Source organism: Lissotriton helveticus, chromosome 3_1 (assembly GCF_964261635.1).
Source record: "Lissotriton helveticus chromosome 3_1, aLisHel1.1, whole genome shotgun sequence".
In the NCBI taxonomy this organism is placed as follows: Eukaryota; Metazoa; Chordata; class Amphibia; order Caudata; family Salamandridae; genus Lissotriton; species Lissotriton helveticus.
The window spans coordinates 819,147,620-819,164,085 of NC_136061.1; the positions used below are offsets into that span (position 1 = coordinate 819,147,620).

The following is a 16,466-nucleotide window of genomic DNA, read 5'->3' on the forward strand; positions in this document are numbered from 1 at the left end:
ACTGGACCAGAGGGACGGCCTAGTACTGACCTTAAGGCTGTCTCCAAGGATGGGCGTTAGCATGATATGTAAATCTCTTTGCAATCATCAAGTTGGAGCAGGTAAGAAATAGATGGAAAGGGACTGAGCTAGTACTGGTCTATACGAAGGCTCAAGATGCTGAGTACATCAACTAAAATATTCATTAAGATCTTGCCAGCACTCCTGGATGAGCAGGCACTAACGCACAAGGGGTTTTGGAATGGAAGGTCCACTGTGCACAGGCCACTGACACTAACTGCCCTAGTAAGGTGTCAGCTGTGCCACTGCGTTGAGCATAAGTGGATTTCACCAAGACATTTGACCGAGTTTGCCTTGCGACCCCATGCGCATGCTGAATAATTGGGGTGCCCCAAATCAACTAGTAGAACTCACTAGTGAGTTTGATAGGGATAACTAGGGTAGAGGGAGATTTGGATGCGGGGAGTTGTCACTCACAATAATCTCAAGTAATGGAGGCGTGAATCAGCGGGGCATGCAAGCGCCTGTTACTCAACAATTTTCTCAGTAGACTGGCCCTGGAAGGGAAAGGGCGCCTTGTGTTATGCAGATGATTTAGTGCTTTTTGACTGACGCCTGCTGGGCTCAAGTGAGCTGTGGGGTTTTCTGCTTGTTTCATAGTTCTTGACCATCTGTGTGTTAATATGGAAAAAATGAAAGTAATGACCATAGCCCATGCTTCATACACAGGGACCGGTATATCAGTCACTTGGTTAGAAGAGACAGGAGTATCCTTAATGATAGCACGCTTACCGGGGAACCCTCAGTGGGCGGCAGAGCGAGCCCCGGGGCTGTGCTGGTGAGGGCCCTGAGGAACTCTGCCCTCGTTTATATTGGCTGTTCCACAGCATCTTCAATAACCATTTACAAAGCAGGCATTTGTTATGGAGCACCAGCCTGGTTCTATGAATCTAATGCTAATCCCTATGAATAGAAGGCCCCTATAGTGAGGTGCTCCAGGACTTACCCAAGCAACCCCATGGGTGTGATTTTCCTCGAATGTGGCATAAGGTCAGCCTGCTCTGCCTGTTTGACTGACATGCCAATGTGGCTTTACAGCTTTCAACATTCTAAAGATGGCACTTTTTTGCAGAAATAATGTTGACTAGCATAAAAGCAGCAAGGGTGTTTGTTACCAGAGTATGGCATGGTTTGTTCAGTACAAACAAAAGGACTTAGGAGTGTTGCTGTTATGAAGGATATCGTTTAGATGCTCTTAAGGAAGCTCTTAAAAATGGGAAATGATCATAAATGACAAAAAAGGCAGCTCTTGAGCAGGACTGTGGGGCCTCTGCGAATGAAGTGCCTTATATTCATCCTGCTGAAAGATGACAGGGGGACATATAGGGGCATACATTCCCAGCCCTTCCCTCTTTGTGAACGAGGCTATGAAATGATGAGAGATTTTTCCAGTTGTACAATAGCTCAATGAAATCCTCGCCTCTTGTACTTCTGCAGCGCTACAGAGAACTGCAGGCTAAGTATAGCTTTCCATTCTTAAATAAATCATTAAGCGACAAAGCCAAGCAGGCAAAAGAGCCATTAAATGCGAAAAATGTAAGTGATAGCATTTTCTGTAATTTATTTGGCACGATTTTCAAGAATTTTAGTACAACGTGTGTCATGAGATTTATATACTCTTTTATAGAACAATTTTACGTTTACAATATTTTATATAGTTTTCCATAAACGTTAAATGTAATTAAATTATGAAAGGTCTAATAAGAGGACAGTGAGCCCTACAGGCTGCACAATTCCTTTTTATTTCTAAGACTTACTTATCTGCTACAGCGTTATCCCATGGCATGCCTAGAGGGCAAAGAAATAGGCATTGAAAGAAGACATTTGAGTTCATTCCTGGAGTAAAAATCCTATACAGGTTTCCAGATGCCTTAAAAACACACTTGCAGGGCTTGTTTCACTACACCAGTCCCCTCTGATCAATGGGTAAATGACTAATAATGCACCACAGTCACTGCAGTACCCGATGGCTGCCTTCTAAGAATGTAGCAGAGGCAGTGTTGTGGCCCTCGGTCAAGTGTTCAGTGTGCACTTACTTCAGTGTGCACTTAGTTCAGTGTGCAGTGACACTGGAGATGGGAATGGAAGTGAACTGGTGCAGCATGCAGTTCTTCCAGTGCTGGGTATCAGAGTTAATACAGTCTAAACTTGGAAGCAGGGAATGTCATAAAATGAATGCAGGGCATACTTAGAGTCCTGTACTTATTCATTGTGATGTCTCAAGTCTGAGAGATGCCATGTCTGTGCTTACTTCTGTCTGTGACTTTTACAGGGTGAGCCTGGAAGCCGCGGGGAGCCAGGATTCACTGGAGCCCCAGGCAAGATTGTAAGTCATGTTGTCGTGTTCAGGCCACTGGTATTCCTTTCATTGTACTTGCCTTCTAGCATCCCTTTAAAAAAAATCTTTGCCTTTTTACCAGTTTTCCCTCCTCCACCCTTTCCTGTACTGCTTTCACGTTACTGCTTCTTTGAGCCTTCCTTAACTCCTTTTTCCCCATCTCTAACTCTTCCCTCCATTGCATTTTTTACTTCATCTGTCCCATCCTTTCCACTGTACTCTCTTCACTATTTTCTCCTTTCTACCTTGCATCCCTGCCTTCCCTACTCCCTGCATTATTACGGTTTTTTCCTCCTCTCCTCTATCCCTTTTTCCATTCTCCTGCATCCCTGTCCTCTTTTCTTCCTTATCTTCACTTCTTTTTTACATATTTTCCTGGGCCTATGCTTTTCTGTCTTATTTTCTCTATCCTACCTGCTCCTTTTCTCAATATTTCTGTTGATTCAATTGTCAACTTCCTTCCACAAGGCTAGCTCACATTCGGTATGGGATAGTTTCATGGACAGTATTGACTCATGATGCCTTCTCATTGCTAGCCCCTGCACGTCCTGAACTTTCTCTACTATTCCTACCACTCACTTCCTGGTTCTTGGCTCTTCTGAGGTGTACTCCACACTGTCTGTCTGTCCATACACATGTACTGCAGAAGGGAGGACGTTTACACAGTTCTTTCTCTAACTCTCCTGTCTTAGACTTTTGTGTACTGCAGGCACAGGGACATTGTCAAAAATGCCCTGTGCTGCAACGTGGATGGAGCTGCCATGTTTTAAATGATGTTTCTCTCTGTAATATCTTTCAGGGTGAGCCAGGGCCTCGTGGAGAAGTGGGACCTCGGGGTATCGGTGGACTCAAGGTGAGCAATGAGAACTAAAACTTAATGATGTGTCAAACTCCCATGACATCAAATTGTGTCTTCTACAACTGGTGCCTCAATGTCTTTTTAACCCGCTTGACCAATGATATTCAGGGTCTCTGTCATCTCTCTGTGTCATTGGTACCTCACTGCCTCCTGACTGTCCCTTCATTGTCACTCTCTTTGTTTCCTGACACATCACTTTCTCCTTAATCTTCCTATGGCTGTAACTTCATTGTTCCTTTCTTTGGTTTGGGTGATTTTGTGCTCCTACAAAGAGCCTCTGTGGTTGGCCTTCTCTAGGCACAGATTACCAGAACTCGATTACCAGCTAAAGGACCAAAAGATAATGTGACGAAAACTTTTTCAAAAGGACCCTGATTTCGGGTGCATAGGTGTCAAAGAGGTGAACATCAGCGTATAGAAACACACCATAAAAATCACACCGACTAGAGTGCGACTCATATCTTTGAATCATGAGCCCAGTGTTAGGCAGATCAGAAGGATTTGGAAACCTGGACCCTAGAACTGTTATTTGTGAATGAGGCAAGTCCTTTGACTTTTATTCTATCTTTTAATGCAAATAAGGCGATGAGAAGAATGCTTGCAGATAGTCGAAACTACTGGCAATAGCTCTGGGTAGTATTACAACCTATTGTTTTTTGCCCACTGTGCCACTCTAGACAGACAACAACTTTATTAAAATCAGTACTGACCCTGTTTCTCATGGAAACAGTTCATCCCAAACTGCCAAGCAGGGACCCCTCCAGAAGGGAACCTAATCAATCAATGACACTTGTAAAGCGCGCTACATACCCGTAGCGTCTCAAGGCGCTGGGGGGGTGCCGCTACTGCTCGAACAGCCAGGTCTTCAGCTTCTTCCTGAAGGAGAGGTGGTCTTGGGTCAGGCGCAGGTCGGTCGGCAGGGAGTTCCAGGTCTTGGCAGCCAGGTAGGAGAAGGACCTTCCTCCTGTAGTCGCTCTTCGGATGCGGGGGACGGCGGCGAGGGCGTGGTTGGCTGATCGGAGGTGGCGTTTGGGAGCGTAGAAGTTGACTCGGCTGTTGAGGTAGCTCGGGCCTTGGTCGTGTAGGGCTTTGTGTGCGTGGGTGAGGAGGCGGAAGGTGATTCTTTTGTTGACGGGGAGCCAGTGAAGGTCTCTCAGATGTCCGGAGATGTGATTGGTTCGTGGGATGTCGAGGATGAGTCTGGCTGAGGCGTTCTGGATCCGCTGGAGTCTCTTCTGGAGCTTGGCGGTGGTACCGGCGTAGAGGGCGTTGCCGTAGTCCAGTCGGCTGGTGACGAGGGCCTGGGTGACGATCTTCCTGGTCTCGGTGGGGATCCACCAGAAGATCTTCCGTAGCATGCGTAGGATGTTGAAGCACGCCGAGGAGACGTTGTTGACTTGCCTGGTCATGGAGAGGGAGGAGTCCAGGATGAAGCCCAGGTTGCGTGCATGGTCTGTCGGTTTGGGTGCGGTGCCCAGGGCGGGAGGCCACCAGGAGTCGTCCCAGGCGGAGGGTGAGGGGCCCAGGATGAGGACTTCCGTCTTGTCCGAGTTCAGTTTCAGGCGGCTGGTCGTCATCCACTCGGCTACCTCTTTCATCCCTTCGTGCAGGTTGGCTCTGGCGGCGGTGGGGTCGTTGGTCAGGGAGAGGATCAGCTGGGTGTCGTCGGCATAGGAGATTATGCTGAGGTTGTGTTTGCGTACGATGGCCGCGAGGGGGCTCATGTAGACGTTGAAGAGGGTGGGGCTCAGAGATGATCCTTGAGGGACGCCACAGATGACTTCGGAGGCCTCTGACTTGTACGGTGGTAGGCGGACTCTCTGTGTTCTTCCGTCGAGGAAGGAGATGATCCATTCCAGCGCCTTGTCCTGGATTCCGATGTTGCTGAGGCGCCGTACTAGGGTGCGGTGGCAGACCGTGTCGAATGCCGCGGAGAGGTCTAGGAGGATGAGGGCCGCTGTTTCTCCATTGTCCATCAGGGCGCGGATGTCATCGGTGGCGGCGATGAGGGCGGTCTCGGTGCTGTGATTGGCTCGGAAGCCGGACTGTGAGGGGTCGAGGGATCCGTTCGTCTCGAGGAAGGCGGCCATCTGCTTGTTGACGGTCTTCTCGATGACTTTGGCTGGAAACGGGAGGAGTGAGATGGGGCGGTAGTTCTTGAGGTCGGTGGGGTCTGCTGTTGGTTTCTTGAGTAGAGCGCTGAGTTCGGCGTGTTTCCAGCTCTCAGGGAAGATGGTGGTGTCGAAGGATGTGTTGATGATGTCTCGCAGGTGGGGTGCGATGACAGCGTCGGCCTTGTTGAAGACGTGGTGCGGGCAGGGGTCGGTCGGTGATCCGGAGTGGATGGAGTTCATCGTGCGGATGGTGTCTTCGGTGCTGATCGGGGTCCAGGCGTGGAGGGTGGTGGTGGGGGGTGGTTGTTCGGTCATGGTGTGCGTTGGTTGGTTGTTGAAGCTGTTGTGTATGTCCGCGATCTTGTTGTGGAAGTATGAAGCCAGGGAGTTGCAGAGGTCTTGCGATGGGGTGATGTCGTTGTTTCCTGCGCTGGGGTTGGAAAGCTCTTTCACGATGTTGAAGAGTTCCTTGCAGTTGTGTGCGTTGTTGTCCAACCTGTCCTTGAATGCTGTTTTCTTGGCGGCGCGGATCAGCTGGTGGTGTTTCCGGGTGGCCAGCTTGAAGGAGGTCCTGTTGTCCGGTGTCGGTTCCCTTCTCCAGACTTTCTCGAGGGCTCGGCAGTTCTTCTTGGAGCTCTTGAGTTCGTCGGTGAACCATGGAGCCTTCTTGCTGCCGGGTCTGCTAGGCGGGGTCCTCAGTGGGGCGAGTTCGTCCGCGCAGTTGCTGATCCACTTTGTGAGGTTGTCAGCGGCCTGGCTGGGGTCCGCTGTGCTGGCAGGAGGGTGCTGGCTCAGGGAGGTGGCGAGTTGGTCTGCTGTGATCTTGCTCCAGCTTCTGCGGGCGGCCTGTTGCTGGTGGTGGTGGGTCGTCGTTCTCTTGAAGGTGAAGTGGACGCATCTGTGGTCCGTCCATTGAAGCTCTGTGGCGTGGCTGAAGTCGATGTCTGTGCTGGAAGCGAAGACTGCGTCGAGTGTGTGTCCGGCGAGGTGGGTGGGGGTGGACACCAGTTGCTTCAGTCCCAGGTTGGCGAGGTTGTCGAGCAGGGTGCTGGTGTTGTGGTCGTTGTTGTTCTCCAGATGGAAGTTGAGGTCTCCCAGGAGGATGTAGTCGGCGGAGGGGAGGGCATGCGGGCTGACGAAGTCGGCGATGTCCTCGCTGAATTGGGTGCGTGGTCCGGGGGGTCGGTAGATCAGGGTGCCTCTGAGGGTGGTGTTCGGGTTGGTGTGGATCTGGAAATGCAGGTGTTCGGCGCTGGTCAGGGTGTTGTCGGTGCTGGTCGTGAGACGGATGGTGTTCCTGTGGATGATGGCGATGCCTCCTCCCATCTGGTTGGCGTTTCGGTCCCTCCGGACGATCTTGTAGCCCTCTGGGATAGCGATGGCGATGTCGGGAGCTGAAGAGGCGTTCATCCAGGTCTCCGTGAGGAAGGCAACGTCAGGGGCTGTGGCGTCTAGAAGGTTCCAGAGTTCGATGGCGTGTCTGTGGACGGAGCGGGTGTTGAGCAGGATGCACTTGAGGTGGGTGCTGCTGGCGTTAGACTTAGCGGGTGCTGGTGCGAGGCTGGTCCGGATGCAGGAGAACTTTTAGGCGTGGCAGCTGAAAGGTCCGTTGGTGCGTCGTGGTGTGGCTTGGTGGCAATCTGGGAGTCGGCCGGTGTTGAGAGCGGTGAGGGTGGCGGCGGAGTACGTCAGGCGGGTTGGTCGGGGTCCTCGGGGACCAGGGGTCCTGGCGCTGGTCGCGATCCGGTCGCAGACGGGCTTACCTTTGGCGCGCCTTCGGCGCACAATCGGCGCGCCCGCTGCGCGTGACCGCTGCGCGTTCGCACGGTCGCCATTTAAGGCGAAGTGCGCGGGTGGGCGGAGCAGCTGGGAGGCGGGAGCGGGGAGGGAACAGAAGAGAAAGGGGCGGGGCTAATGGCGGTGGCGGGAAGCGGGAGCGGGGAGGGAGAGCGGAGGGCGGCGAGGTAGGCGGGCAATCAGGAAGGAGACAGGCACAATGCACAATGGGGGTCAAAACACTAAGAGGCGACGGCACAGAAAAATACAGGCAACAATTCTGGTCAAAACGGGTGAAAACAGTTAAGCTGACGATCTTACGGCACACAAAGAAACAAGCACAAATGTCGGGCAAAGCGGGAGAAAACAGTTAAGCTGACGATCTTACGGCAGACAAAGAAACAAGCACAAATGTCGGGCAAAAACGGGTGAAAACAGTTAAGCTGACGATCTTACGGCACACAAAGAAACAAGCACAAATGTCGGGCAAAAACGGGAGAAAACCAACGGGGATCGCTCAAGGCGGCAGCGAGGCCGGCGCTGAGGCAGAGGCAGGCACTGGGGGCACACGCAGCAGCTGGTGGCCGTGCGGCGCGGGGGTGTCCCACAAGTGGGACACAACCTAAGCAACCTCAGACCAGTTTCGGTCATGTTATGCCTTGTCAGTGAGGTATAGTTTGGATCCTGTGGTACAACGAGCAAGACACCCGCATGGGTGACTCTCACTTTCTCCCTACTGATGTGTTATAGTGGCTCTCAAAGCTTCCATTGAGATACGTCACTCTCAATGACTCTCTGCGCATAACTCTGCGTGAAAGGGGCATTCCATGGGTGATGCTATAGGTGTTCCCGCACAACATCCATGGAACTTGACTCATTCCCAGATTTACAACATTTTAAACCTGGGAGTGCATCAGAAGGCGTAAGGAGGTGTAACAAAAAGAAATACTTTCATTTGTCCTTGTTTATTCCTCTTTCTATGCATGCTGCAGAATGCAGCATGCATAGAAAGAGGAAAACGCCTTTAATTATTGTTTTAGTGCAGAAAGGTGTACTTTCCTGCACAAAAACAATCATCCCCTCAGCGCAGGCACCCTTGCAAAATGACCAAGGGTGTCTGTGTTGGCATACGGCTGCTGTTTGTGTGCCGGTGCAGGGGAAAAGGACAGGAATGCTCCATAACTTTTAGATATGAAGCATTCCTTCCCTTTTATTTTGAATCGTAGCAGCGCAGCAGGAAGGCTTCCTGCACTGCTGTGCATCAAAATATTCTAAATGAGGCCCATGATATCTAAATAAAAGCCTTTCCTTCAAAGGCCTCCAGCAGTTTCTGAAAATGATCCCCATTGATTACATCATTATTTTCTTCTCTCATCTTCCTACCTTTCTCCTCCTACTTCACATATATGTAGCAATGTTTAACTCAATTCCTTTGTTATTTTTTCACCCACGTTATATTTCTTATTTTAGGGGGATCGTGGTGAACGGGGAGCTGTGGGACCTATTGGATTACAAGGCAAAACGGTGAGCTGGATTCTGTTACTGATACAAGGTTCTGAACAGCTGCTTTTTAATGTACTTTTATAGGTGGAGTCAGGTAGCCCCATTCATACCTGTGCACTGAAATAGTAAGCCACTGTCGGCAGCCAACATGGTAGAGGATGTGCGCTGAGGCGAGAATCCTCTAATGACGCAAAGACCAGCACGGCTAACCACCACTCCCTAGTTAGCCACGTTGACAATTGTGGCTTACCGATTCGGGGGAAGACCATTTCACTTTTGCGCCTCTTATTCTGAAGTGGAACTAGTGGCCTGGATTACGTGGGGGCTCTTTTTCAGGGGTATTATCCTTGAATAAGTTATTATCAATTTATCCTTTCACTAAGGTGTGCATGTCTACCATTTAGCATACTATGCAATGTATTCCGATGACTCGGGTGCCTAAGAGCTTTACAGGATGTCTCCTCATGTTCGTAGTCCTGATGAGACACTAATATCCTAACTAAGGGTTGAAACGTTGTTGAGAACCTTGAGTGATGGACAAACAGGAAATGTGTCTATTTTATTGTAGAATGTTTTGCTAACTTTATAAGTTGTTTTTTACTGGGACAAGAACCTATCCTCACTTAAGGATCGTGGTTACCTTAAATTTGGGCTTTGGCACTGGGGACACATTGCACTGTGTGGTAACGTGTTACTGTGATGTTTTAACGCATTGTTATGGTTTTCTACCTGAACTACATGGATAAATGGCTCTCTCTTTTCTCATCAAAGGTGGTCTGGTTTGTCCTAATTTGTATATATTGTATATGTCATTGAATGCATAAGACTATTTAGTTTGCTTATAGAAAGAATTGCTTTTGTAAATGATACCAGCGTGAGCCAATGTTGCCTAAAGATTGTTATGTATGCAGGTTCTCTTGGGTTTAAGGCTTGTTCTTGTAGCCTGCTATGATCCCCTGTAGTGACGGCCTAGATTTGAAGCCTAGTACTAGGGCCTAGTGGTCAAGAGGAACTTCCACAGGTGATATTCCTTTTCTCTCTGAAAAGATTCCAGTTTCCATTCATATGTATTTTCAAGGTTCTGTAACTCGTGCCATTTGCAAATATTTATTCTCTTGCATTGCAGGGTGCTAAAGGTGAACAGGGCCCACCCGGAATCCCCGGTCCTCAAGGCATCCCGGGTGTGAAGGGAGACCAGGTATGTGACGAAGGTTGTACAATAATGCCTGGCAGAGTGGCTGAGGAATACAAGGGAAGAGGTGGAGTGAGGGTGTGGGTTCACGAGAGGAGCGTGGATGCAGGGTAGGTACTGGTACATCAGTGAGCTACACCAAACTGCATTGACAAAGCACTAGACCTGGCTCTACATTTTAACATGGCTTGAGTGAGCAGACTGGCCTCTGTAAAGTCTGCAAAGATTAGAGTGCAGAGTGATTAGCATCCACATATTCAAAAACTAAAGGTTTGAGACACTCATCTGGGTACCACAAAGTGTGAATGTCCTACTGAGCCCCTACAAAGCTTGTAAAGATTTGAGAGTGCTGCAGAGCTCCACCATAGCCTTCAAAGAGCTGAGAGTGTCTCAGATTTGTACCAAAGTCTGCAAAGGTATCAGAGTGTTGCAGATTTGTACCAAAGTCTGCAACGATTTCAGAGTGTTGCTGAGTTACACCAAACAAAGGGCCTTATTTATGAGGCCCTTATGCCGTTGATGTGTCACTTTTTGTAAAAAATGCACCACACTGCATCATATTTACAAAGTGATGCATCTATGCAGATATCTCACTTTGTTAACCCCTGAGCTACCTGCATCAGGTATAATGTATGCAGGGTGAGAAGTGCATGATTAGTCATAGATAAGTACACACATTTTTGAGTGCTGCCATGCTTTCAGGGTCTTGAATTAATTGTGAATGACGCTCTGTCTTATCAGTGTCTGAAAGTATCTTATGTGTGTACCAGCTTAAACGAAGCTGTCAGAAGTCACAAAATGCTCACTGACTTATTTTTTTTTTACATTTCTGTTCATCAGGGATTTCCTGGCAAAGCTGGACCGAAGGGAGGAATTGTGAGTACCAGGCACTGATTTGTAGCACGTCTTATCTATTTCTTTCTATTTGAGTGTGATTTTTTGGAGCATGCTTGGCCTTGTGTCTATGATTCACACTGTTCTGTTTGAATGAGTGAATCCATGTGGCTGTGGGGTGGGAGCAGCTTCACCCTTCGAGCTACTCGATGTTGGAACTCACTCGCACTCCATATCAAAGCTGCTCCCACAATGCGTGCCTTCAGAAAGCAAGTGAAAACATGAATCTTTAATAATTAATTTCAAAGAGGGTTCTTTCAGTGGTGTTTCCTGCTGCTAGTGCCAAGACACCTCAGAGTATTCGAGCGCTTTAAAAACTATTAACATAACTTATGCGTGACTATGAGGGCCCATTTCAGTGGTCCAGTCCATGCAGTAAAGTAAGTGCACCAATCCTCTTTTGCTAGTGAAGTAGTGAGTATATATTCAATCTAGTATTTCGAGATTTGAATCTTGTATTTCCACTGTTTTGTCTTCATGGACGGAATTAATAAATCTTGAGGAGCAAAAGTGTCCCTGCTATCCCAGTGTGTGCATCCACCGTCAGATGCCTTCAGCTAAGCCGCTTAGTACTCTGCGAATCCGCTGAGGTACAAGGCTGCCTCATTCCCTGCTACTGCACCAAATTGTTTCTAGGGAGACTAAATGACAGAGAAATGTGGGTAGCACCTTGCAGGACTGACACCATGTCAACGAAAGGTGGTCTGTGACAGTCACATGTTTGGTTGGGACAATCCTTCTAGGCTTTCAGAGGTACAGACCTCTCTTGAGTATCACCATATTCCTACTGTCCAACCTATTGCTATCGTTGATGCCTTTTAAAAACACGGGAACTCTCCTGGGGCCAAGAGATTTAGTAAGTTTAGGGCAGAGTGTGTCGAAGGCAGGGGGCATGGTCACTGTTCACAGCGGGGAACCTCCCCAGCTTCTTGCCTTTTGCTTTATATCCAAATCAGCGGCCATCTCACAGCCTGTGTAGCAGTGGGTTAATCCACCCTCTAAAAACATTTCCAGCTCTGTGGAGTCATAGTTGCAGTGTAGCAAAGAAAAGAAAGCATCTTAAAGCTGGACCTGCAATTGGTGAGGAGGAGATGGTTTTCTCAGTGAATTCAACACCACACTTCCCATGACCTTCATCAAGGACACATTTCAATGAGGTTTGTGGTTGCATAGCTGAGGGAGGTCTCCTCCTCAGAAGAGGGAACACCAGAGCTTTCTTCAGACACTTTAAAACCCAATGTACAGTAAGCACTAAGTTAACTGTGGGCTGAAGAAGGACATGCATGTGAGTAGAGCTGTAGAGAATCAAATCTTACCTTACTCTACAAGCGGGCCTTGAGGCTTTGCGAGGCTAAGTGGAGACATGAGGAGTCTTCATAAAGAGGTGGTTTCTGTGAATTTGTGTGCTCGCCTGTGCATATATGCATAGGAATCTGTGCCTTTTTAAAGTCTCATGGATGTGAGTGAGTGGGTCTGCATGTTAGACTGCTGTATAAAAATCCTTCTCGGAGCCAGTGCCTCCAAACTGGGTATGTTCTGAAAATGTGTGATAGTAGGTACAACCCTCATTGCTGAGTCAGACCATGCCACACAAATATTCTGTTCCACGAGTTACAACGCATCACTATCTTCCTTTGTCCTGTGCAGTTTTCAGTCCTATCGTCACTGGAGCCTTCCTATTTAATCTCTGCCTGTTTCTATGAAAGCATAAGTAGGGTATCGATTGAGCTAACACCACAGCAGGCATGGCATTGGTTTAGAGCCATGGACCGAGCTGCTAACCATCCATATCAACTTCAGGGATGGATTTGGTGGTGGGCATCTTTTTTTATAATGGACGTGGTGAGGAAATATATTTGCTTGGCTGAAATTATGTAAAGATTTTTTTTCAATGAGGATCAACCAATGGGAGTAGTGGGGGCGGGGGATGTTCAATGAGGATCAACCAATGGGGGTAGTGATCCCAGCCGTGAGAGAGGAGGATTTCATTATGTTCTTCACTATGCAGACTCTGTCGTTCCCTCACATCTCTTGGATATGCCAGTCTGCTGCTATGTGCTTGTTTGTCTAGTGTAAGAAATTGCTCGAACATTTTGGGTGTAAGGAGAAGGCAGCGGCGTTGTAGTTCATGTGCTCTTGTGTGTATGTGGATTAGTGTGTCTAAGTGAATCATATAATACCCTCCGTGCGTCAAAATGGCAGGCATCCTTTCTGTACTGAAGACCCTTTCCTCTCTCGTCTACAGGGGGACCCTGGTGTCGAAGGACTTGGTGGTGAGAAAGGCGAGATGGTAAGCAATTCCCATGCTTCTCTTGAACGCCATGCGTCTTCCAGCGCTGGACTGTATCTTCAGGAGTTTTATAGGTGTGAGCAGTGTGGTCCACGCAGGACTTGCAGGGGCAAGTGGTGGGCAGGGCAAGAGGTTCGGTGGGTTTTAGCTTCATTTTCAAATTACATTCTTCTGATTTCTGACGGAGGGAACTTGCTCAATCATCTGTAGTTACTTAGAGATACATTATGAATATCATGGTCAACAGCCCTAAGGAGCTAAATTTAGCTGAAGTTTCCTGACACTTGATGATAGCCACGCGCCACAGAAAGTTCGCCATCCATGGACATTGGGAACACTGAAAGGCACCCAAATGCTACGGACATTTTTCATAGACAAAAACAGAGCCGCAATGCAGCACCGGGAACCTGAGGACCACCTTGCTGGCACTTAGCCTCAATCGTGAAGCTCTGTTCCAACTTTGATGGTTTTTCAAGGCAATTACGAAGGGATGCTGCAAAATCTATAACAGCAGACACTCTTTCACATTACTGCTTCCAAGCTTGTGCTTTGATGTATTACTTTCTTATTTATGGGTATTCCTGTACCTTACATATGCACCAGAGGATAAACAAATATTCAAGTAACCTCTAAACACTGTAGGCAATAAGAAATTGTTCAGTATATGAGTCACAAGACATACAAACTATAGAACAAACATGGGAAGAAGGGGAAATGAAGAGATAAACAGAAAGAAAAGAGCGAAAGGTGACTAGGGAGACAAGAAAGGAGCACACATTAACAAATATATCAGTGTAAATAATTCTATTTGAAATGCATCAGGATGTATGCACTAGAAATCGCAACCTATATCTATTGTCTTTCATAAACCTTTATAAGCTAAAAAATATGTACCCATCAGAATCTGAACAATTTACTCTCTCAATAACTAAACATATAAAACAGGCGAAAACATTGCTAAAGTTCAATCATCTTTATTTGGTATGGCCAGTAAATTTCAGTAATGGGCTGGCAAAAAATGGACAGAACTTGGAGGAGATCCATGAAGAAACCGAGGAGGTTGGAGATAGGGAGCCATTGGATGTGCCGAGATGACATATGTAGAGCTGTAGTTGACATGTAGTTGTCGAACTTAGGTACCAGATACAGCGGTGCCGCATGTGCGAAGAATTAAATCACAAATGTTACTTATGACATATTAAGTCAGGGGTGGGCGCTCCTCTGGGAGGTATTGGTTGAAGGGAGCGGATTATGTTGATTCATGTTGTTGTCATGAAAATCAATATAGATATATTTTTACATAAGTACTTGGTGAAGATGGGGAGCCAGAGTTTCAGTCTAGTGTGAAATGATGAATTTGAAGACAAGGACTAAGAAAAATGAGATTTGTTCATCTAGTTTTCCTCTCTTTCAGGGCGAATCTGGGGAACCCGGTCCTAAAGGGCAGGTAAGCAGTGGTGGCCAAGTGACCAATGCGATACGTGGTGATCTCACGAGAAGAGAAGGGAGGCAGGGGATGTAGAATGGCCCAACAGAGCGCGTGCCCTAATGGAATGGATGGGATCTGTTGGGATGAGTGGTGGGTGAACAGCATGGCTTTGTTCACACTGCTTGTGTGTGCACTGTGTTTCACTGCTTCTTTGCCACTAGAGGGAGTCAGTGAAAAATTAGTTTATTACAATAGTTGAGTTTCCTCTGGCTTACGCCATAGGCCAGATTAATGAACAGAGCTGTAACTTTAATTTGCATCATATGTAAGTTCAACAATCACAGGGGTATACATTGCACATGCTTGCCTTACTCATAAAACAATGTGGCTAAGGCAGGCAAAAGCTAAGCACGTCAGAACAAACATGCAAGTCATTGGTATTTAGCAAAATGCTTACTTAAACTGTTTGGGTTAGCTCAATACAAGCATAGTGTGAAAATATACGTGTTCAAAGTCAGGGAATGTGTGACTTTTTAAAATATGGAAATCGTACATCTTACAAGTTTATTCTTTTTGGACTTACATCTCTCTGCTTCCAACATTATCCTCACTTTGTTTGACAGCTGTAGAAAATGGTGGACTTCCCCGCACTTTCAGCAGCATTTACTCCTTGGCTGTTCACGAGAAGCTGAAAAATATGGGGAGTTCCATAAAATATGTTTGAGAATACCCAGTCAGTTCAGACTGAGTGGATGCTCGCCACATCCATATAGGATTTCCTGGACCACTCCTGAAACACCCCTTTGTGTACCCACAAGAGTAGATTAGGAGGAAACCTACATTAGAGTCATTTTTCCTCGAGAGAGTACATTTCAGACATGTATATCACAGGCTTATGCCTTCACTCATAGATAGATTCATGTATCATTTACCCAGGCTTAAGTTACACCTTGTTATAGGTGTACCTGAGACTTACTTGTATGTAGCAACGCCTCTCATAAACCGTGCCCGTATTTACTTGTGCCCATCTGTGATCACGTGTGTTGTTCAGTGTCTCGTGATGTAGCTCAAGAGGAAGCTGGGACTTTGATTTGCTGAACAGCTGTTGAGGTTTGTAACCCTCAGTTTGAAGTCCTTGTAAATTTCTGTGCTGAATCCAAATAGAGAGTGAGTACATTTAAACTCCCACCCGAGTCCTGTTTTTCCTACAGCTTGTTTGTTATTACACCGAATGTTTCCACGGTGCATATTTCGTTTTTGAAACTGTGGGTCAACATTGTATTACATTCATGTAACCCGCATGCTTTGCTTTAACATGTTTTCATCTTTCGAATACTTACTCCCCCCCCCCCCCCCCCGTGTGCTTCCTCCACAGCTGGGAGTCCGCGGAGAGACGGGCTACACCGGCCCCACTGGGGACGCGGGGATGCCGGGTGTGCAGGGGCTCGCTGGCCCCCCAGGCCCACGAGGGATGTACGGAGAGAGGGGCGTGCCGGGAATGCCTGGGCGCCAGGGGAATCCGGTAAGTGACTTGCAATAAAGTTTATGACAAAGATGTAAGTTATTGAGGGTATTAAAAGACCGAGCTAATGGCATGCATTACAACTGCCACACTCTCCGCTCAGCCACACAACTGTTGTGTTTGATGCACGTTTCCATGAAGGCGCTCATATGTATTCATGGTTCATGTCCAGTGGTGCTGCGCACAGGATTTTCTGGGGCACTTTTCACTTTGAGCAAACACGTGCTTAGGATGAGGCCTTCCCACTGAAGCAACGCGCTGTGCCTTGTGGTTAACGGGTTCTGTTTCCACTCAGCATTTTAACTGTTGACATTCTTGACACTATGACAACGCGTTTGTTTTAGGACAGCCTTTTGCCCTGAACACATTTGTTTTGTGGGCACAATACATGCTTGGGGCTAAGGAGGCACATTCCTGTTTGGGCCACTCTAAAAATTTGAATCTCATTAGGAAATGTCCCTTAATTAGAAGGGAATATACTCTGTGGTC

The 16,466-nt window shown here is 47.6% G+C and overlaps 1 protein-coding gene across 1 annotated transcript in view; it reads left to right on the top strand.

Moving 5' to 3' along the window:
• Positions 1-16,466, top strand: part of COL9A2 (collagen type IX alpha 2 chain) — a 134,746-nt gene that overhangs the window by 84,850 nt on the left and 33,430 nt on the right. The window contains exons 21-28 of the mRNA XM_078681105.1: positions 2,333-2,386; positions 3,198-3,251; positions 8,618-8,671; positions 9,777-9,848; positions 10,683-10,718; positions 12,982-13,026; positions 14,441-14,473; positions 15,831-15,977. Coding sequence (XP_078537231.1) covers positions 2,333-2,386; positions 3,198-3,251; positions 8,618-8,671; positions 9,777-9,848; positions 10,683-10,718; positions 12,982-13,026; positions 14,441-14,473; positions 15,831-15,977 — 495 coding nt within the window. The remainder of the gene's footprint in view (positions 1-2,332; positions 2,387-3,197; positions 3,252-8,617; positions 8,672-9,776; positions 9,849-10,682; positions 10,719-12,981; positions 13,027-14,440; positions 14,474-15,830; positions 15,978-16,466) is intronic.